Genomic DNA, 23,122 nt, shown 5'->3' with positions numbered 1-23,122 from the left:
TTGCACTTGGTGATGTATGGCTTGGATGCAGCTGCTCGGCCATGGAAACCCATTCCATGAAGCTCTCTACGCACTGTTCTTGAGCTAATCTGAAGGCCACATGAACTTTGGAGGTCTGTAGCGATTGACTCTGCAGAAAGTTGGCGACCTCTGCGCACTATGCGCCTCAGCATCCGCTGACCCCGCTCTGTCATTTTACGTGGCGAGTTGCTGTCATTCCCAATCGCTTCCACTTTGTTATAATACCACTGACAGTTGACTGTGGAATATTTAGTAGCGAGGAAATTTCACAACTGGACTTGTTGCACAGGTGGCATCCTATCACAGTACCACGCTGGAATTCACTGAGCTCCTGAGAGTGGCCCATTCTTTCACAAATGTTTGTAGAAGCAGTCTGTATGCCTAGGTGCTTCATTTTATACACCTGTGGTCATGGAAGTGATTGGAACACCTGAATTCAATTATTTGGATGGGTGAGTGAATACTTTTGGCAATATAGTGTATATCTAGATCTGTCTATACGTCATTATCGTTAGAGGTGCCTCCCAAGACTATTAAAGATTTAGATCAGATTCTTTATAACTTTATTTGGAGGAAAAAACCACATTATTTAAAAAAGGAGGTAATTTGTAATCCTAAAGAGCAAGGGGGACTGGAGGTCTTAGATTATGATACTCTCAATGACACTTTTAAAATTAAATGGTTGATAGAGTTTATGAAGAATAGAGAAAGTCCTTGGAATGCATTTCCTAAGTATATATTTAATACTCTTGGAGGCATAGACTTTTTGTTGAAATGTAATTTTTCTGTTGACAAAATTCCTGTTAAATTGGCCGGTTTTCACAGACAAGCTCTGTTAGCATGGAAATTGGTGTATAAGCACAATTTTTCACCCCACAACTATTTCATATGGAATAACAAGGACATATTATATAAAAACAAATCTTTATTCTATCATACTTGGTTCAAGGAAGGTATTCTTTTAGTAAGACAGTTAGTTAATTCCCATGGGTACTTGTCATATACTGAATTTCTTCAGAAATTTCAATTACCAGTTAAACCAAGAGAATTTGCTGTTGTTTTTGACGCAATTCCAAAGAGTGTGATGTTACTTTTGAAAAACTGTACAGGTGCATCTCAATGAATTAGAATGTCGTGGAAAAGTTCATTTATTTCAGTAATTCAACTCAAATTGTGAAACTCGTGTATTAAATAAATTCAATGCACACAGACTGAAGTAGTTTAAGTCTTTGGTTCTTTTAATTGTGATGATTTTGGCTCACATTTAACAAAAACCCACCAATTCACTATCTCAAAAAATTAGAATATGGTGACATGCCAATCAGCTAATCAACTCAAAACACCTGCAAAGATTTCCTGAGCCTTCAAAACGGTCTCTCAGTTTGGTTCACTAGGCTACACAATCATGGGGAATCTGACAGTTGTCCAGAAGACAATCATTGACACCCTTCACAAGGAGGGTAAGCCACAAACATTCATTGCCAAAGAAGCTGGTTGTTCACAGAGTGCTGTATCCAAGCATGCTAACAGAAAGTTGAGTGGAAGGAAAAAGTGTGGAAGAAAAAGATGCACAACCAACCGAGAGAACCGCAGCCTTATGAGGATTGTCAAGCAAAATCAATTCAAGAATTTGGCTGAACTTCACAAGGAATGGACTGAGGCTGGGGTCAAGGCATCAAGAGCCACCACACACAGACATGTCAAGGAATTTGGCTACAGTTGTCGTATTCCTCTTGTTAAGCCACTCCTGAACCACAGACAACGTCAGAGGCGTCTTACCTGGGCTAAGGAGAAGAAGAACTGGACTGTCGCCCAGTGGTCCAAAGTCCTCTTTTCAGATGAGAGCAAGTTTTGTATTTCATTTGGAAACCAAGGTCCTAGAGTCTGGAGGAAGGGTGGAGAAGCTCATAGCCCAAGTTGCTTGAAGTCCAGTGTTAAGTTTCCACAGTCTGTGATGATTTGGGGTGCAATGTCATCTGCTGGTGTTGGTCCATTGTGTTTTTTGAAAACCAAAGTCACTGCATCTGTTTACCAAGACATTTTGGAGCACTTCATGCTTCCTTCTGCTGACCAGCTTTTTAAAGATGCTGATTTCATTTTCCAGCAGGATTTGGCACCTGCCCACACTGCCAAGATGCTGATGTTTTAAAACAACAGTGCAGCAATAAGATTATAAGGAATGCTCTTTATTCTGTGTCCTTACCGGCAGCAAGATTTTTTTGGTCTTCTTTATTCGGTAATATCTCTTGGGTTAAAGCATGGAAACTGCCAAATAAGTTTTGTATCAATAACAAAGTTAAGGAAGTGTCTCACAAAATACTTCATAGAATTTATCCTGCTAAGCATGTTTTGAAAAGATTTAAGCTTAATATTTCATATTCCTGTGATTTTTGTGGTCAAGAAAAAGAAACTATTTTGCATCTTTTTTTTTCATTGTCTTTACTCAAGATTAATTTGGAAGGATTTGGAATTTTATATTAACAGAAAAATGGAGAGTATGATAGAAATTTGTATATTTGATGTACTTTTTTATACAGAAAAAGAAAATTTGAATTGTAAAGAACAACATATTATACATTTGTTTATTTTGTTAGGAAAATTCCATATACATAAAAAGAAGTGGGCTCAATGTAAACCAAATTTTGCACATTTTATAAATGACTTTAAATTATATGTAAATCTTTTGGAACAAACAAAAAAGCACTGAAAACATGTAATGCTCTGAAAGCATTGAAATGTATGTAATTTTCTTCCTTTTTTTTTTCTCTCTCTCTCTCTCTCTCTGGCAGCTAATGTTAATTTGATTATGTGGATATGTAATACCTCTTGTTCTTGTGGCACTGAATCAAAGCATATAAAAAAAAATTTTTTAAAAAAAACTAATTAATATTCATTAGTTTATCCTAACCGTTAATTCGCCAGTTATCTAACGCCCACTTTTCAACGTCTGCCTTTCAGCCAATCAGCTATTATTTTTGGGCGAGCGTCAGTTTAGGTAATAAATATTCATGATATGGAGAAGAAAGAAAAAAAAAAAGAAAGCCTTCACGTCCTCGCCAGTAGGGTCCGTTCACATCGAACACATTTTTATGTCGGACCCTAAACGCTCACCTTTAAATGACTTTCTGTCAGCCAATCAATTGTGAAGTTTGGCTTCCTGGGCGAGCGTCTTGTTACGTAATTAATATTCATGAGTATCGCCTTCACCATAGTAGGTTTCATTAGCGCAGCAGTATTGTCTCGAGTCTCTTTCTCCTGCATATTAGACGTGTCGCTCAGTCAGTCCTGTGGATGCATTGTAAACCCTGTGAATTCCAACATATCTGCTTCCTTTAGGAGTTTACTGCACGAAAACAATGGGAGAAATAAGACTGCCCAGGCATATGTTTTTGTGGTGCCTATCTGCAATCCACATGTTTGCTTTTGCGTCTCTTTATGTGCAGATTCCAGGTGAGTGTGCCAAGATTTTGTTAGTTGAACTTGCATGCATTAATCTGTACTTTTGCATCCAAAGAGTTGTATGCATCCATAAGACACACATTTCTAAATGGAAATATATGTTTGTCTCCCGTTCATCTGAAGTTGAATGTACTGCTAGATAAATGGTTTGTTGAAGTTAGTGTTGAAATGTCCAGGATGTTAACTTCAGCACTTTTACAGTGCATAGATACAGTATTAGACATGACAACAAATGAAAGTAACATTACTATATACGTAAATGGGTGCTGATTTTGCAGAACTGTGTGCAAAACTTCTTAGATTAGATAAAGGAGCATGTTGATGCCTGTTCAGAAACATTCAGACAGTAAAAGCAGAGAGATGCTCTAAATTTTCATTCTAGCACAAATGCATGCAGAAAGTCACACTTACAAAAAAGTGCCATGATCTTACCATGTTTTTAGACATGTGGTATGGTAATGCCATTATATTTATATATTTTGCAGTACCATGTTATTGGCATTTGATGCCATCACTGTACCATGCTACTGCCACAGTACTGTTTTGTCAGTCTCTTAAACACTCAGTGACTCTTTCTCTCTCTACTACTGTAGGTCTGTATGGAAATGAGGGTTTGTTACCTGCACGGTGGATGCTGCGGGTTTCTAGTAAAAGTGTTCTGGAGCAGCTGAAGGATTCTCCCACCCTGCTGTGGTTCGGTCCTCATCTGGGTTTGGACACCCAGCAGTGCATGGAGCTGCTCAGCCTCACCGGAGCTCTCATCAGTTTAATGGCGACAGCTGTACCTGTGCTCAGAGACTGCAGAGTGTTCCTGGTGCTTTGGATACTCTACCTGTCCCTCTGCCAGGTACAGACTCATTTTACATACTGATATGTATCATATTTTTTTTTTTTTTATGCTGACATGTAGAGATCAGGGAGGCTGATAGCTGTTATTATATTTATAATATCATAATGTTTTGTTATTTACAATGCAATTTAAAGACTTATTTTACCTAATATTTACTCCAAAAATCACTTAAAAATTGAAAGAAGAAATGTAATATTTATTGACATGCGGTTGAAGTCATTAAAACTAATTTTTTTAACCACTCCACAGATCTGATATTAGCAAACTATAGTTTTGGCAAGTCGTTTAGGACATCTAATAATTTTTCTAACAGTTGTTCACAGACAGATTGTTTCACTTTTCCAGTTGTAGTAAATTCTAGAGACTGTTGTGTGTGAAAATCCCAGGAGATCAGCAGTTACAGAAATACTCAAACCAGCCCGTCTAGCTGATCGTGTATGTGGACAGCGGGCACTAAGTTGTGAAATTTTAAATAATACCAAGCTATAGAAAGTCCGATTTTTATTTTTTTTAAATCATTGTTTATTATGTTTCCAGAAATGTTGGTTATTCATGTTTTTGAGACGTTACAGCCATTACATAGAAATTAGCAGAATTAATTCTGATTCAAAGTAATGTCCAGCATCATCCAATCACAGCCAACCATGTTAAAATAAAATGATACATGATAAATCCTGAATCTATGTACTGATTATTGTCCCATGTCTACCAAACATGTTGAGTGATCCAAACATCATCTGCAGCCTGAAACTGAACTGTTTGACCGTTTGTTAGGAGTTAATGCACTTGGCTGCATAGAAAGCTATATGATGCTCCCTTGCTCCCTATTTAGAGAATGACTTAACTTCCAGTGTGCTGTCTGTCTGCACTGCTCTCGAAACAGTTTGACATGCACCTTAAACTCCATTTAAAGCCTCTGAAAGCAACATTTTTCAGCTTTTGGATGAACCCATTGATTCTCAATGTGATAATGCACATTAAATATAGAATTTCTGAGAAAAAAAATGCACTAAAGTTCACATTAAATAATTAATAGTGTAAATTGTGTTTAGCAGCGTGGCGTTTCACGATAAATCACTCGAGTTTAAAAATGGCATATCGGATGGAGCTAGAGACTCTGATCAATTGACTCAAACAGGTTTCAATGTAAACACGTAATTGGGTTTCTTACCAGATGTAGTTTTGTTGCCGTTTCTCCAAAGACAAACTCTGCTGTGATCGGTGCCATGTTGTTTTGTCACATGACTCTTGAAAGTGACACCCGAAAGTTCAACCCTTTATTGACAGTCCAGAGTCTTCTGAACTGAGATCAGTCGGTTTAAATGAATTTAAATTATGCATTGCGTAGAGCAAAGTCAAAATACAACGTCCAAGCATATGTACGCTGGGTCGCACAAGGTTAAGTTTTAAACAGTAGTGTCAAGTATTCTAGTAAAAATTAAAAAAAATAAAAATACTTTCATTATGTTGATACAAATCCACTTTTTGTCCCTCTCTTTACATTCTTAGGACATAATTGACTGCGTTTACATTTATGCATTTGGCGGACACTTTAATCCAAAGAGACTTACAGTGCATTCAGGGTATACATTTGATCAGTTTGTGCGTTTACATTAATACCTAACATAGACAGAAATTTTTACTGAATTTTTAACCATACTTTACGTTGTAGGGCGTATTCGCATTTACCGCAACTCTTTGTAATGAAGTTGTTGTTGTTGTTATAATTTTTTACACCCTTCTAATCACAGCTCTTAGCTGTTTCCAAATGTTTTTGGTTGACTTGAGTAAATGTTGTCTTAAATAGTTTTATACAATTTTTTAAATTGTACTTATATCATATTTACAATATATTGGCCATCTTGCTTTCTGGAAATCCGCACAGGCCATTGGTAAACCCATACAGTACCTGTCAATCACTACTTATCACCAGAGTAAATGTGTGATTGTACAAAGCAATGTATTAGTGATGAATGCGTAGCGTGCTTACATTTTTGGCTTGTTGTTTCTTTAGGTGGGCCAAGTCTTCCTATATTTCCAGTGGTGAGTATCAGATTTTGCAACATTGAGTGTTTTTGGTCATATTTCATGATGTACAGTTCCTTGTGTAACTCTCTGATTCTCTGGCATTGTCGAACTTCTATGCAACCATGTCAACAAAACAGTCTTGACATTGTGAGACACTTAGTGTAATTTATGATAGTGACACTTCTGTCTTGAGCTGCTTTCATAACACATGTGAAATGACTTCAGCACATCAGATGCCAAGATTTAAATGTTGAACATTTCTCAGGGATAACTTGTTGTTGGAGATGGGCTTCTTGGCCGTTCTCGTCGCTCCCATAAACATGCCCTGGCCTTCGAAAGTGTGTCTCCATGACAACGTGACTTTCTGGCTGGTGCGCTGGCTGTTGTTTCGGCTGATGTTTGCATCAGGTGTCGTCAAACTTACCAGCCGATGTCCCACCTGGTGGGGTCTGACAGGTGAGAAATCAGCTGATAGGACATTGGGGAGGAGCATGTTTGTGCCCTCATGTTCTTGATTTGCTACACTCCAAAAAATGAGTATTTGCTCACTCTTATGTCGCTCCAAACTAGGGCTGGGCGGTATATATAGAATATTCATGATGTTATCACGATAATTTGGCTGACAATTTAAAAAGTAAGCAATATCATGAATATCGCAATGATTTTAATGTGCTTTTTATTTGGCCATTAAGTTTCATAAAAAGCACATCAGTAGACTAATTTTAAATAATCAAAATAACACCAAAATGGCAATATGGTCATATGTGATTATAAAATTGCAATGGGCTGCAATAGAAGACAGATAAACGTGGTCTGTGTGCGCTTCAGAATGGGCGACGGACTGTTTTGTACACGCACGGGACTCGTGCATGTTTTTACCGCTTTTAGAGCAGATCACATGCATTGTGAAAGAAATAAAGTACTGAATGTTCAAACATTCTGGAAATTCCAAACTTTAGTAACCGCTACAAATTATTATACAAATCTACAAAGATGGCACAGTATAACAAAAAAGGAGAGGACCACAGCGCTTCACCAAATGCAGTGCATTGTAAACTACACACTGCACTTTCGGCGTCAAAATAAAAGTGCCAGGTGAAGCGTCGTCAAAATAAAAGTGCCAGGCGAAGCGTCGTCAAAATAAAAGCGCCAGGCGAAGCGTCGTCAAAATAAAAGCGCCAGGCGAAGCGTCGTCAAAATAAAAGCGCCAGGCGAAGCGCCGTCAAAATAAAAGCGCCAGGCGCAGCGCCGTCAAAATAAAAGCGCCAGGCGCAGCGCCGTCAAAATAAAAGCGCCAGGCGCAGCGCCGTCAAAATAAAAGCGCCAGGCGCAGCGCCGTCAACATAAAAGCGCCAGGCGAAGCGCCGTCAAAATAAAAGCGCCAGGCGAAGCGCCGTCAAAATAAAAGCGCCAGGCGAAGCGCCGTCAAAATAAAAGCGCCAGGCGAAGTTAATAGAAAATAAATATATTTGAAATAAACCAAATCTAATCCTCAAAATAGTAATGATAATTCAGGTTTATAATAATATAATAATATGGGTCACACAGTACTAATTTACTATCATGCAATATTCAACCGGATTTTCAATGTGATATTTCAAAGTGGTGTTGTTTTTGCACACCAAGTTCATTTACAAATTTTTTTTTGTAAAAATATATTAAAGTAGATAATGCTTTTTTAAGCTACTATGTATCATTGTATATAAAATATAAAAATAAATGTGCATATCAATGACTTTGATTAGATCTCATTCTCCTTTGTGTTCATTTAGTGCAGAACTGCAGGGAAACATGACTTTTTTATTTAAAAATAGTTTTTTTATTTAATGCCTTTAATTTATTGAATCTACTTGGCTACATTGGCTGTTTGCATGAAATTATGGTTCCTCTGATTTAAAAAATATATCACATTTGAGCCATTTCAGAGTAAATACATAATTATTGAGACACAGTATATATCGAATATCGTCAATAGGCTGAAAAATGCAGAGATACAATTTTTTTGAATCCATATCGCCCAGCCCTATTCCAAACCCATGACTTTCTTCTACTGAACACAAAATGGGACTCATAAGGAATTTTACTATTCAGGTTCAAATTCCGTTTTCCTCCAATTTCTGTTCCTTAAAGGGATAGTTCACCCAAAAATGACAATTCTTTCATTTACTCATCCTCATGCCATCCCAGATGCATATGACTTTCTTTCTTCTGCTGAACACAAAGATTTTTAGGAGAATATTTCTGCTCTGTTGGTCCATACAATGCAAGTGAATAGTGGCCAGAATTTTGAAGCTGAAAAAGCATATAAAGTCAGCATAAAAGTAATCCATCCACTCCAGTTTTTAAATCCATGTCTTCTGAAGCGATATGATAGGTGTGGGTGAGAAACAGATCAATATTTAAGTCCTTTTTTACTATAAATCTCCACTTTCACCAGTCCTCCTATGCACGTTCCATACTTTGCATTTCTTAGTGACTCATTTGAAAGCTTAAAAGCACCCAAAATTGTCAGAAAAGAAGTCCATGTGACTCAAATCAAATCATATTAATGAACACATGTAAACCACGTACAAATCCAGAATGGCAACACATCAGTAACGTCAAACATTGGTTGTATTGCCTTGTATTGGTTGAAAATGCCCAGTGGTTAAAGTATTGTGTGTGTTTCTGCTTATAGGCAACACTAGTGTGTCATATAAAGTCATCCATGAGTTTTTTTTATGTTGTCTCATCAGCTTTAACCTATCACTATGAGACCCAGTGTATACCGACCCCGCTGGCTTGGTTTGCTCACCAGTTGCCGGTGTGGTTCCAGAAACTCAGTGTGGTGGGAACATTTGTTATCGAGATTGCTGCTCCCTTCCTGTTCTTCAGCCCTATACGAAGACACAGGCTGACCGCTTTCTATATGCAGGTGAGTGTTTGGAGAGGGAGGGACTGTCTCATGTTGTATTTATATGTGGGTGTCTGTGTTGTGATTTATGTCTTTGTGTTTTACAGGTCCTGCTTCAGGTGTTGATAATTCTGTCTGGGAATTATAACTTCTTTAATATCCTCACGATCACTCTGTGCCTCTCTCTGCTGGATGATCAACATGTGAACTTCTGGCTCCGCAGACCCACACCAAAGACAGAGAGCTGTATGGAGACACAAACTCGTTTGTTTACGTGGTGTCCTATCCAGGTGTTACGCAATTAGAGCAACTAGTACTTGCTGCCATATAGTGGAATAAAATACGATTTTTTGAAGGGAGATGGTTTGAACAGAACCAGAATTTCATGCTTAAAAATTTAGGACAAAAAAAAAAATGTTTTAAAGAAATTCTTATCATAAGATTGTTAAAAATAAACAATATTATTAATGAATACATTTGAGTCTATTTTTGTAATTTGGGGGAGTTTCTGAAAAAATGAGAATTGTTTTTGGCAATTAGCCCACTGTATATGTAAATGGTGAGCTTTTAAATTTGAGTGTGAAAAATTGCATGTGGCAGCCCAAAAATGCACCAGAGTTGAAGAGGTTAATGCTTCCATCAAAGATTGTTGTAGTACTTTTGAAGAAGAAATATTTAGAAATAAGAAATGCAATTATCCCTTCACTAAGCGTTTTCCTCCTCCTCCAAAAATGGAGACTTTCGAAAGCCCTGTGTATTACCGAATACTTGAAACACGATGACGTTCAAACAAAAATGGAGTATTGTTGATGTGACCTACATCTTCAAATTCATTCCTTGTTGAATTTTATTTGGTTTTGAGCAGCATCCTTGCAGACGCTCTTGTCTGGTTTGATCGTGATGTTAGAAGTTGGCGTATATGCTCTGCTTGCCTACTGGACTGTAATCTATTTTGACCTGCAGGTGGACTGGGACAAGAAAAGTGTCTCCTCCAAGACAGGTAAAACTAGTATTTATCTTCATTTGATTTCTGAATCTCATAGTTGTTATTCAGTATGATTCATCCGTGTGTTCTGTTCTCCAGCATTTACGTATTTTGAGTTCAGTGGGTTTCTGAAGGCAGTCACGATGCCCAGTATCTGGATGGGTGTGCTGTCTGTCACCTGGGAGATCATCACTGCTATGTTTAAGTGAGTTAATGTCTGCTTGATTGCTTACGGGTGTCCAGTAGATGGCGCTGAGGATATTCAGTCTAGTAATGTCCAATATTTGTGGAGTGCATTGATTTTATAGTGTGTGTGTGTTGCAGGAGTGCTTGTGTGAGGGGAGTGTTCTGGCGTCTCTGGAGTACAATCCAATGGGCAGTTATGTCTGCAGCTACAGTCTCAATGTTTGCCATCAGCCTGGTCAGTGATGGTGATAAGAGACTCATGAAACACACAATTTTATTTAGATGTCATCTTTTGTCTTTGGTGATAATGTGATTAGTTCACCTAAAAAAAAGGGATTTCTGTAATCATTAATTACACGCGTGCCATTCCAAATCCGTATGACTTTCTTAAGCAGAACACAAAAGGGGAATTTCTAATGTCCCGTCTGACCTAAAGACCTGTCTGTCTTTTCAATAGCAGTGGATAGTGACTTGCTTTAAAGTGTGTTCACGTGAGAAAGAAAGTTCTGTAATGAACGAGCAAGCCACTGTGAATGAGCTTTCCTCATAGCAAGAGATGGGACGGTATGGTTATCTCACGATTCGGTTCGATATAATAACACTTAATTGGCAAATTATTACAGGATTTTTTTAGTTTCTGAAAAAATGTTTGAACAAAATGCCCATTATAATTTTGCATTAAAATAAAGTTACTAATACACACTATAAATGCTCAAAGTTTAAATAATAAGAGTTGCTCATATACCTTTCTCTATAAGAAAAAAATCACAAATAAGCTTTCAAAAATAGTGGGCTACATTCAGGCTGATCAGATGCAGAACAAGCAATAGAACTTCACAAAACCTGTCCTGAAAAAGTTTGTGAAAGTGTGTGTTTATATTTTAATTATTTTTTTTGTCATCATTATTATAATCAAAATTTAACTTTGTGGAGGCCTGGGAAGCTCAGCGAGTATTGACGCTGACTTCCACCCCTGGAGTCGCAAGTTTGAATCCAGGGCGTGCTGAGTGACTGCAGCCAGTTCTCCTAAGCAACCAAATTGGCCTGGTTGCTAGGGTGGGTAGAGTCACATTGGGTTAACCTCCTCATGGTCGCTGTAATGTGGTTCTCGCTCTCGGTGGGACGCGTGGTGAGTTGTGCGTGGATGCCGCGGAGAATAGCGTGAAGCCTCCACGCACTCTACGTCTCCGTGGTAACGCGCTCAACAAGCCACGTGATAAGATGCGCAGATTGACGGTCTCAGACGCGGAGGCAACTGAGATTCGTCCTCCGCCACCCGGATTGAGGCAAGTCTTTACGCCACCACAAGGATTTATAGTGCATTGGGAATTGGGCATTCCAAATTAGGGAGAAAAAAACCTTTATAAAAAAAAAACAATGAGCCTAACTATGAGCTGTGTGGTTGTGTGTGAGTGCAGGTTCCCCACACCTTCATTGAATATGAGGCCAACAGTAATCTCTGGCCTGGCATCCGGACAGCATATGAGATAACAGACCGCTACCAGCTGGTTAACTCGTACGGACTGTTCCGGAGAATGACCGGGGTTGGAGGTCGTCCAGAGGTGGTCATTGAGGGCAGCATGGATCGCAACACATGGACGGTCAGTTCAAGGTTAATTCAGGAAGTGTGTAATGTACAACATTGTCAGCCTAGTGGTTCAGGACCATGCAAGGGTTGATCCATGAACTTTCATCATTGTGCCCTTGAGTACAACACTTAAACTTAGGTTACTCCATTAGGATTGTTTCTGCAGTAAATGTATTGTATGTTATTTTGGTTAAAAGCATCCACTAAAGCAAAAAGGACTGCAATGAGAAGGCCAATAAATTATCATCACAGGGATTTTTTTTGGTTTCAGATTCAAACAGTATACTTTTTTTTTTAAATGCCAGATAATGTTGTAAATGGTTATCAGTCTTTGCTTCTGTACATTGTAATTGTTTTAATTACTTGCTTGATCTGAACAAAATAGGTGTCATTTTGTCATCATTTGCAAATTTATTATCACAACAATTATATTCAGAGTTGGTAAAACCATAAAAAAGATGAGAGAGCCATATGTTATACAGTATATTGTTCGAAAGGTCTCAATTTGTAGAATGCAGTGAGCAAATTTGTTTCACTCAGAGGCCAAACTGCAGTGAGTTTTAGTGTATGAAATTCCCACAGACACACAGAAATATAATAAACAGGAGTGGCTTCTTGTCACATTTTTCCTTATCACTTGCTGAAACATGCATATAACATAGACATTATCGTAATTTAAAGCAGACTATCCCGATTCAAATGAGCCCAAACACAACATAATATGATGAGTAGATCTTGAAATATTCCTCAAAGAGTGTACATGGAAAGACGATGCACAAAAGGGCTCAACACACATTTTGTGTGTTGTGTGTGTGTGTGCACATGTCAGAGAACTTTGTGTGTGCAAACACACATCCACATACGTGTTCATCTAAAGGATTGTGATGCTCCTGAACACTTAATATTTCTGTATTTGGTAGTCTAATCCATTCATTTCCAATGGTTGGTCATTTTTGACCGGGAACACAACAAGTTTAACAAAGTGAAATAAAACCACAAAAATGTAAAGAAAATGTTCAATATTTTGAGATACCATATGTGAACAAAATTAAGGAATTTTATTCCAATTTGATTAAAGAAAAAGAAAAAAAGAAAGTCGTCCGAGTCAAAGTGACCATAACATAACTGTTAATAACTGTATGGTGTTTTTATTTTCCTATAGGAAATAGAGTTCATGTATAAGCCAGGGAACATGAGTGCAGCGCCCCCTGTGGTGGCTCCACACCAGCCCAGACTGGACTGGCAGATGTGGTTTGCTGCTCTGGGGCCGCACACACAAAGCCCCTGGTTCAGCAGCCTCTTACACCGACTACTACAGGGCAAACAAGATGGTGAGAAGACAATTTGTTTGTGCATGCATGATCCAGTGTATCAGTTTGCCAAACACAATTCTCAATGCAGTGTTTTACACTAAATAATAATACATTTTATTTGTATAGCACCTTTCATACATAAAATGCAGCCAAATATATATATATATATATATCAGACATTTTGTCTTTTTGGAAATTAATTTTTAACATAGTACAAATAGTCTTTTGACCCCTATTTTGCAACCATGAAATACGGCTGGTTGAAAATGTTGTACATGTGAGGTGAATAAACAGTACAATTTCCTCAAAATTAATTACAACACTATAATGCAGTACAATATAGACATAAAAGACCAATTTAAAGGGGGTTTTGTTCCTTTGCTTAAAACGTTATTTCTTCGTGGTATGGTTGACATTTCCGTGTAATTGTTGTGTTGTGCAGTGATACGACTTATTCAGACAGACGATTCTCAGTATCCGTTCAGTAAACAGCCTCCTGTTTATCTCCGAGCTCACCGCTACAAATACTGGTTTACCGAGCCGAAAGAAGACGGGTAAGTGCACATGCATACATCACCACCATTGTGATCTATTTCACGGGGCATCTTGCTATCAAATTACATTGACATTAATGCTTTTGGAAGACGCTTTTATCCAAAGCTAGGGATGAAACTAGGGATGCACAGATACAAAATGTATGCCGATATGATGTCTGATTATTTAGAACAACATCTGCCGATACCAATAGTTTGGTGGTTCTGCTTTTTTATGATACCTTGTTTCAGATCACTTATAGTTAATTACACATTTGACATTTTGTTTCACACAGCACTAGTTGTTGGCCAATTGTCAGATGAGTTTTTACGCCCCCTTTTTGATCGGAAATCATTTCTCTGACCATCAGCTGTTTTTAAACAACTGTCCAATGTCTGTTAGTGCAGATAATTGCTTTTAACAGCCAAAACTGATGTTTGGCCAATGCATTGGTGCATCTCTAATTGAAACCGTTACTTGGGTGTCGCTAGCACTTGACCCATAAGACTAAAATGTTTTAATATGCAAAACACAATGCATTTTAATCAAGTTATCTGTAATAAAAAATAAAAACAATTCTGGTTAAAGGGCTAATGTTTATTGCCAGACAGTCAAGTATTTTTTCTCCCTCTATCTGTTTGTGTTTAGATCGTACCCTCAGCGATGGTGGAGGAGGGTGTATGTGGAGGAGTTCTATCCCACAGTGCACCTCGGTGACTCTTATCTGGAACATATGCTAGTTCAACATGGTCTCAAGGTAAAAGACTATCTGTCTAACATCGAAAGTGAAAGTGTGACTGAATTGGGACACATTTTGAATATTGATCTTTAACTATAAACTCTCATAAAAACAAACAAACAAAGTATTAAAGTTCACCATCTGTTATCTGGAGAACTGCAGACAAGGTTTTTGCGTAATTCCAGCTTTCAGGATTGGTTGAAGTCTTAGAGAGCATAATAAAACAAAAATGTCCTCATAAGGAGCTTAAATGTGGTTTGCTATGTTTTTTTAGTAGCTTGTAATGTCGCTAACTGCTTTCTTCAACGTTTTTGACTGTAGTTGATTTTATTTTGAATAAGTAGCTTGTAGCTTGGCTTTTCTTGGCAGAGTAGCTTCCCCAACACTGATAGTTGCATAAAGAAATTCTCAATAAGGCGGCTACATCGCCAGGTGTATTACTTGCAAAGTATGAAACGTGTTGTGTAAACTTCGAAAAATAGGATCTTTAGTGGTCTTTGAAATGAGTGTTGCCAACTGATTCTTTGGGTCCCTCCTCCTTGTGTGCCAGGATAAAGCTCCTTTGAGGCGGGGTTCGAATGCTTGGTTGCCACTGTTATTGCGGCATGTTGGCGAACATGTCCGTGAGATGCCAGCTCCTCTTCTGCTTTTGGCTCTCTTCAGCTCGACAGCAATGGTCTGTCTTCTCAACTCTCTACGGTCACGCGCACATCATCACCAACACGAGTCCCACCAGGACAAACACATGGATAAACAGACCACAAATGCATCATGCTCCAACATGGCAGAGAAGGATGAGAAGAAACGTGAGGAAGAAACTAAAGAGGAGGCAGAGGAAGATGAACTGATAGTTGAGGAAGATGCAACAATGACATGCGAAGAGAAACAGGAAGAAGATATGAGCTTAGAAGAAAGGGAAGTGGAAAGCATCAGGAAAAGGAAACGATGAGCTGTAGTTTCTCAATTCAACTCCAGACTCTAATCGCAGTTCGGGGTAAATACATCAGCACGTATTTATACTTCCATTATGTCATTACATTCACACTGGTTTTCTGTTTTCACAGGTATATTTGAGACAGGTAGGCAGTATAGTGAAACATTTACATTTACCATTGGTGTACTAGAAGTTCAAGGTTAAGTAAAATTGATAGTAAAAAACATAAGCGCTTGCCTGATTCAGACACAATAAAAGAGCAAAATTACAAGAACGTTTTGGCCCTTTGATTGGTCTAAATGCAAAACATGAAAAACAAGGTAGGTTATTTTATTCCCGGCTGTCTGCCAAGTGCTTGCACACTACACTACATGATGCCATGTTCACAAAAACCCACAGTGTGTCTTCCATGTCTCTTTGAAACATAAAAATGATAACTTCACATCTTGATGCACATATTCCGTGCTGTGCCTTATGATTAACCTAGAATTAAAAGCCAAGTATGGTTACAGGTGTCCAAAAAATATGAGATTCAAATCATTTTAATTGATGTGGAAAATAGTTGTAATATGAAGATATTTAAATTCAATTGTTTTTCACTTTGACCGTCATCTTGTATGTGTTCTAGTATGTATCGGACTGTAACTGGTCATGGTCTTTGTCGTAAGATATGTGTATTGTATATGTTTAACCACTGTGATCACTTTAAGATGTGCATAGACCCTGTTGTGTAAAGCCTTGCACATTTATTGTGTTAATATGAGCGATGTAAGATGGAAAAAGAAAAACCGCTTTAATGTTTTGTAATATAATAAATATGCACTGAAATAAGTGCCTTTTATTTCCAAAGATTTAACAAAGCAACTGTACTATAGGCTAATACCTCACAATTTAAAGTAGAATATTTTTTTTTATCTTCTATCAATACATGAATACACAAGATAAAGTCTACATGTCAATTTCTAAAGCTTGAATATACATATATGAGCTGAACATTAATAATGCATTTTGCAATTGCAAAGAACAAAAAGGTCAATGCAGGTCCATGGATTGCTCCCTTCAATTAGTTATATCAGTAAATTATATCATAAAATGAAAACTAGATTTGTACGTTGTCAAAACTAAGGTCTGAAGCATACTTTACACAAGTCAACGTGCATACTTTGCCAAAGTGCGTTCCTTTTGTTTATACATAACGTGCACACTTGCGTTACTGTGGCGGTAATAATTCTCAGTATTCAATGGGGCCAGGGCCACATTAAGATACTGTGGGGCCCCGGGGCTCAGCGTTACGTGAGGGCCCCCCTTGCAGCCTGGTGTGGTGTGGTGGAGGGTGGTGTTATCTATTCCTTATTAGTACTATTACTATTGTACTAAAGGCTAAAACATACTCTACTGGACGGACAGTTGCCAGACCAAATGCTTGAAAATTGCTTTTTTTTTTTTTTCTAATTTAATTGTTTATTTTTCATTCCAAATTACATTATGAGCATAACAGTTTGAGTAAAAGTTTAACTGTTAATATCACAAATTTGCTTGATTTTAGTGATCTACAAATTGTGGAATCCTAAATATTTCTATTTAATTTTATATCATTTTTCAACATTCTGAAAATGTTTTTCCGATTCTGAATCAGACTTTTGAACCCCACTTTGTGCGTTTGTGTTTGCTTGTTTCCCTTAATAGGCTAATGCATTTTTGAGATTCCCCATCGTGGTTTAAAAAGCGTGAATGTGAATTTAACCGCACTTAATCAAGCTTGTGTAGCTAGAAGCGCCTGCGTTCGTGCACTTGTGTAGAGTATGATTTAGCCTTTAGTATGAATAATAGTAATAGTACTAAGTGAAGTGTACAGTAGTTTGCTCATGAGACCTATCAAAGAAAGAGAGCTTGAAGAATTCAGTGTGTGTCATAGGAATAAAATGGTAGATTGGTGGTATATGTTCACCACTGCAGTATGCCAGGGCAGTACTTATCAATAAGTGACTGATAATACGGCTTCAGCCTCTCCACATCTGGCAGTTCAGTGCTCTTGGTGTACAAATCAAACTTGCTGTTGGAGGAAAGACAAATAGACGCATGTTATTGATCTTACTGTAGGAATCTAAGGCAAAACTCTGAGAAAGAGGTCAGACCCTCAATATGTAGGTCACAAAATGGACACGTGCTTTCATTCGAAAACTGTTGACGTACTTAAACTCTTTGACCCAGGGTAACATCTGTAGGTCCTTGTCGTTGCATAAGTGCATGTAGTCTCCATTAGAATGCCAGGGGTAGAATGAGTGGAATCGGATCATGTATAGACCCTGTGGGACGTGTTAAAGCAAAGACTCTTTTAGGTTACTTTTATATAAAAGAGTCTTCCAGGAACATAAATCAAATAGTGTTTGGGTGATTTGTCTATTTAGTTTCAATGTGACATTACCTCCTCTGGGATGGTGCATTTGTTGAACTTCATTACACGGTACAGATATTCTGTAATAGTGCAAAAATGTACAGTTTGTCAATTTAGCAGCAAATATGTTTAACAATGAGACGTCAAACATCAGTTGCAGTGGCCTCAAAAGGTCTTTGGTCACTTAAGCCACACTTAACCCTTCCGTGCAGTTGGCAATCAAGTAACGCTAGAACTCGGCTCGTTAAATCGTAGTTCAGCAATCATAATTTACAAATGTTCCTTTCAACAACTGTTACCAACTGTATATAAAGCAAATGCTCCAAATGGTGTGTTTGTGCATATTACAGTGAGGCACTTACAATGGAAGTGAATGTGGCCAATCCTTAAACGTTAAAATACTCACCGTTTCAAAATGATGGCCACAAGATGTAAACAATATGCATGTTAACTTGATTTTAGTGTGATAAAATCACTTGCTAACCATTTCCGTGTAAAGTTATATCCAGTTTTATAACTTAGTTGCCATGACGACATGACGTTGGTGACAAAGAACCGAAGTTCATCCGCCTAGAACAGTAGTCCGACGCAGAGACGATTTGAATAACTACAGCTTACATAATACACAAGTGTTAATCGAAGAATTAAGTGCTTTTATAAAATTATAAGTTTCACATTTCTGCCTTTAAAACCTAACAAACTTTTTGTGTGGTATGTTTTGCTTGCTTCAAATTGTGCTTATGCTATCTGTTTGATATTTTGTATTTAATGCAATGACATTTTTATATGCTCTCAAAATTTTGAGGCCACTCTAGATGTCTGATCACTCACCGTCATGCCCCCAAGACATCAGGACATCATCCAACCCACATTGCGGTTTGTAAATACCAAATTCTGTGCTGCAGAGAGAGAAACATACATACCGGGAAAATAATGAAAAACATACAGTAGAAACAATCATTCTAAAGGATGTTTGAATGCTGAAACCTTTTAATAGTTGTAACCCTTTACAAACATATTAGTGTAGTTGTGTGTTGGGGAAAGGTATGGTTTTGTACTTGAGTGTCAGATTCCTCTCATCTGGATTGTCTTGAAATGTGGAATTTCTGAAAACTATTGAATTCTGAAACTTGCATCCGACTGGGAATGTGTCTCCAACTACTGCCCACTGAAACACAAACCAGCATTCTTATAGCATATATGGGTGTTTCTTTAACTTAGAGCAGTTTTAGCACTGTGGACATTTAGAACTCTTGTTAAAACATTTTTTCAAACCCTCACTAGTTTGTAAAATTGTTCTATCTATAAAATTGTAACTACTGTTCGTTCTATGTCCTATCATCTGTTCGTTCTACATTGTCGTTCATTTGTTCTACATTGTCATTCGTTCTACGTTCTTTCATTTGTTCTATCATTCATTGTATGTTCTATCTATCATCTGTTCGTTCGTTTTAGGCTCTTGTTCTTTCATTCATTCTACGTTCATCATGTCGTTCTTTCATTCTATGTTCATTCTATCGTTCGTTATACATTCGTTCTTTTGTTCTTTCATTTTATTTTTCGTTCGCTCTACATTGTAGAACGGACAGACAAAAGATAGACATTCTATCTATCGTTCCTTCTGCGATTTTTATCTGCCGTCCGCTTGTTCTACGTTCGGTCTATCATTGTTCTACGTTTTATTTGTCCATTTGTTCATTCTACGTTCTATTTATCGTTTGTTCATTCTACGTTCTATTTATCGTTTGTTCATTCTACGTTCTATTGATCAGTCTTAAGGTTTTTTTTTTTTTTTTTTTTTTCAACTGACAATGACCAACAGTGTATGTACATGCATCACAGGAGATTTATGTAATTTTTTTCTCTAAAAGTCTTGAAAATTCCTACGACTGTGTCATTTCCAGCACATCTCAAATTCTGTATTGTGTTTAATAGAATTCTGTGGTGGGAACGCTGATGGAAATTACATTTCTTACATTTAAGAAGACTTTGTCTTGCTGAGGCTAATTTTTTATAGCTAACATTTTATGCACCCTTAATACACACAATTAAGAAAAAGATATTTTCACACTTTTTGTGTAATTTGGCAAAGTAGCAGCTTTATTGGAAATGATGGCCAGTAAAAAAAAATTTTTTCTTTGTTTTCTTCAAACGTCACTTGTCTCATATTTCATCTCAAGCATGCTCAACACTGACACTTGTCCACTTGATTAACAGGTACACTAACTTTTGAATTTTTTTTTATTAGGGGCAAAACATTTGGGTGTGGTGGAAATGATGTCACAGTTTTTGAAAAATGTATAGAAATCATTTTCCCACAAGAAATATTAAAATGGTTTGTTTATTTTACTTAGATGATCAAAGTTTTTAAAATTTAAAAGTTAGTATTTTTATAATGGATTTTCATAGTTTAATATTGAACGGCTGGGTCTGGGACAAGACTAAAACAGTAAAATTTGTGCATAAAAGGCATTTAAAAAAATTTACCAAAAATAAATGAAGGCCTAGTAAAAATGTTCTAAGTCAGTTTGAATGTGACTTTCATACAAAAAAATATTAAAAAAAGAATTCAATCTTTTTGTTTTAATAAAAATCAACTGCTGGAACTTGAATGCCCGATGTTACAGCAACACCCAAATATGTAACTGAATAGATTTTCAAATTGTTATTGGATACATTGTCTCTCACCTGTGGTTCTCCATACAGGGCCATGATTTTTCCAATGTCATGGATTAGACCAACTAGCTGGAACCAATCTGGAGACAGGACATTCGTTAAAGTGTGTATCTTTTTCTGTATTAAAATACTTTCTCTTATCACAGCTTACTATGCAGACAGCTTAAACTGTAAGCCATTTGTAGGTAAAACATTAAGCACTGTCTTGTGGCACTATAAAATGTCTCTGTTTTGAGCGACCCGTCCATACCGACACAACAGCATTGACTCAACGAATGGCGTTAGATGGGGGCGGGACTATCAACAGCATACAGGGTGTAATCAGAAAGCTGTTCAAAAACACGTGTTTATTTTTATAAATCTGTTCAGTGGCGCTAGTGGTGCAGAAATTACAATTTCACCTTTTAAAATGAGTTAAATTCACATGTGCAATTCTGAGTTTTACCATTTGCTTTGACTGAACAAAAATTTCAGTATAAGAGCAATATGCATACACTTTTAGATCTAGCCCTAAAGAAAGCCCTTCTGGTTTGGACATATTGATCAGTGCTTCAGAAAACACTTACAGGTATGTGTTTTTGAAAAACATCAGTTTATCTTAGCAAAGCATACAATGAGATGACCCCTGTGACCTTTGTCCCTGTTGACCCCTTACCTTTATCAGGATGTTCTTTGCGGATACCCTCGGCGGTCTGGAACGCATGGAAAGAGTTTGGGAAGTCAACGTCCGGGTCGGATTCATCAACAAGCTCATCCAGGGAATCAATGTTCTCCATCATAGTCATATTGAAGTGATTGCAGTCGGCCCAAATCAGGTGCTAAAGGTCAGACGAGAAGTGAGAGGGCATGTACAAGGTTTTTTTGTGAAAGTTTTGTCTTATCCATGTCATTACAGAACGTCTAGTAAATTTTACTAGACTAAAATTATTAGTAAAAACTGGAATTATTAAAGCTCTAGAAAAATATGGCTAGAGTTGGAACTATTGCTATGCTCTGTAAAGCTTGCCATCTATACAAATTATAAATATAACATTGTTACCCAACAAATTTAAACGTAAAAATAAAAAAAGGTAAAATGATTTGTTCTCTAAGTGAAGATTCTGCATAACATTAATTACGTATCATTGAGCATCTATAGATAGAAGATTTTGAATTACTGATAAAGTACTGAATTACTGTCCAGTTGTTTGTTTTAATAGCCGGCATTTGCAGACCAACCTTCTGTTTGACAAAGTCCAGCGTTTGGTGTGTGTGCATCAGCTTGTATGTATAAAACACACGGTCAAAGAGTTCTCCACTCTGTCTCGCAGACGTATATACATATCAAGAAGAAAAAAGCTTTATTTATATTGGGGAAACAAGCATGAATGAATGATTTAATCAATGAGTTTAGAAAATACTGACGTTAAAATCCCATTTAAGTTTTACCTCAAAGTTCCTGAATTTTGACTTATCTTTCTGAGCACATTCGGGGCGATATGCCAGAGATGGATCCGGACCCTTTAAGTGAAAGTTAGCGGGAGAGGTATGAATGAAGTAATGAACAGATAATCAAACACAATCAGCTCCAACATTAGAAATGAACCTTTAGCACAGTGTCCTCATGATTTTTTGACCTAGAAATCGTAAGTATTTTTTGTTCTTTTTACGTCATCCTAAATTTAAAACATTGTTTATTTCTAGGTTGTCTCAGACTATTGGACCCCATTGTGTATATATAATTGTCAAAATACCAGGTACATACCAGGTTCACCACCCTCATGGTTCAGCTAAGATTCTGTCGCTCAGGATGATGGTAGATGTTGCGTGTGTTTGGAGCTGGTGTGTCTGAGCGCTCTATTTATCAATGGTGCTCATATGGGGTCTCTGAACTGTAGTGGGAAAAACTAGTAACACTTTAACTTTCTTCAGTTCACTCTGTCTGAGGCTTTCTAGGGGCCTGTCAGTGTGCAAAAATGTGTGTGTTTATGTGTAAGTGCTCGACGCAATCTTGCAGTGATATTTTGACCCAAATGCAGTTTTTTTTGAAAGGACACACTGCACCGTTACAATGACTAAGGGCTTTTGATACATCAAGTTTGAGAATATTATATTTGTGCATGTTGCTTTTTGCTTATACAATAAAAACAATTATACCACTTCATGATATTCAGTTCTTTGTTTTAAATTGATTTCTTAATAGATTTTAAATTGTATTCAAATTTCATCTATATATTTACACACTGTAGTGTTTTTAATGATTTAATTTATTGCGTTAATCAACACATTCTGTCATTCGTTCATACTACATTCTGTCGTTCGTTCGTACTACGTTTTGTCTTGTTCTATCGTTCGTTCATACTACATTCTGTCGTTCGTTCACACTACATTCTATCGTTCGTTCGTACTACGTTTTGTCTTTTCTATCGTTCGTTCATACTACATTCTGTCGTTCGTTCGTACTACGTTTTGTCTTTTTCTATCGTTCGTTCATACTACATTCTGTCGTTCGTTCATACTACGTTTTGTCTTCTATCGTTCG

The 23,122-nt window shown here is 37.3% G+C and overlaps 2 protein-coding genes across 3 annotated transcripts; one reads left to right on the top strand and one right to left on the bottom strand.

Moving 5' to 3' along the window:
* Nucleotides 1–1,679: 1,679 nt before the first annotated feature.
* LOC127456438 (lipase maturation factor 2-like) lies at nucleotides 1,680–17,464 on the top strand. 2 transcript variants are annotated; one of them, XM_051724943.1, is made up of 14 exons: nucleotides 1,681–3,471; nucleotides 4,074–4,327; nucleotides 6,345–6,373; nucleotides 6,624–6,814; nucleotides 9,094–9,272; nucleotides 9,359–9,497; nucleotides 10,117–10,251; nucleotides 10,336–10,441; nucleotides 10,561–10,657; nucleotides 11,841–12,023; nucleotides 13,173–13,341; nucleotides 13,766–13,877; nucleotides 14,506–14,614; nucleotides 15,147–17,464. In XM_051724943.1, the coding sequence occupies exons 1-14, from the start codon at nucleotides 3,378–3,380 to the stop codon at nucleotides 15,543–15,545; spliced, it is 2,196 nt and encodes a 731-aa protein (XP_051580903.1). In that variant the 5' UTR covers nucleotides 1,681–3,377; the 3' UTR covers nucleotides 15,546–17,464. The 2 variants fall into 2 exon arrangements, with proteins under 2 accessions (XP_051580901.1, XP_051580903.1); XM_051724941.1 differs by having other exon boundaries at nucleotides 1,680–4,327.
* Nucleotides 16,965–22,735, bottom strand: LOC127456442 (inositol oxygenase). Its single transcript, XM_051724947.1, has 10 exons — nucleotides 22,346–22,735; nucleotides 22,030–22,101; nucleotides 21,820–21,900; nucleotides 21,257–21,419; nucleotides 20,614–20,681; nucleotides 18,984–19,093; nucleotides 18,757–18,824; nucleotides 17,956–18,005; nucleotides 17,724–17,836; nucleotides 16,965–17,583 (listed from the first exon to the last, which is right to left on the bottom strand). The coding sequence occupies exons 1-10, from the start codon at nucleotides 22,361–22,363 to the stop codon at nucleotides 17,475–17,477; spliced, it is 852 nt and encodes a 283-aa protein (XP_051580907.1). The 5' UTR covers nucleotides 22,364–22,735; the 3' UTR covers nucleotides 16,965–17,474.
* Between the last annotated feature and the right edge of the window lie 387 nt (nucleotides 22,736–23,122).

This window comes from Myxocyprinus asiaticus, chromosome 18 (assembly GCF_019703515.2).
Source record: "Myxocyprinus asiaticus isolate MX2 ecotype Aquarium Trade chromosome 18, UBuf_Myxa_2, whole genome shotgun sequence".
NCBI lineage: Eukaryota > Metazoa > Chordata > Actinopteri > Cypriniformes > Catostomidae > Myxocyprinus > Myxocyprinus asiaticus.
Note: the sequence above shows the minus strand (reverse complement) of the source record. Positions and strands in the feature narration are given on the sequence as shown.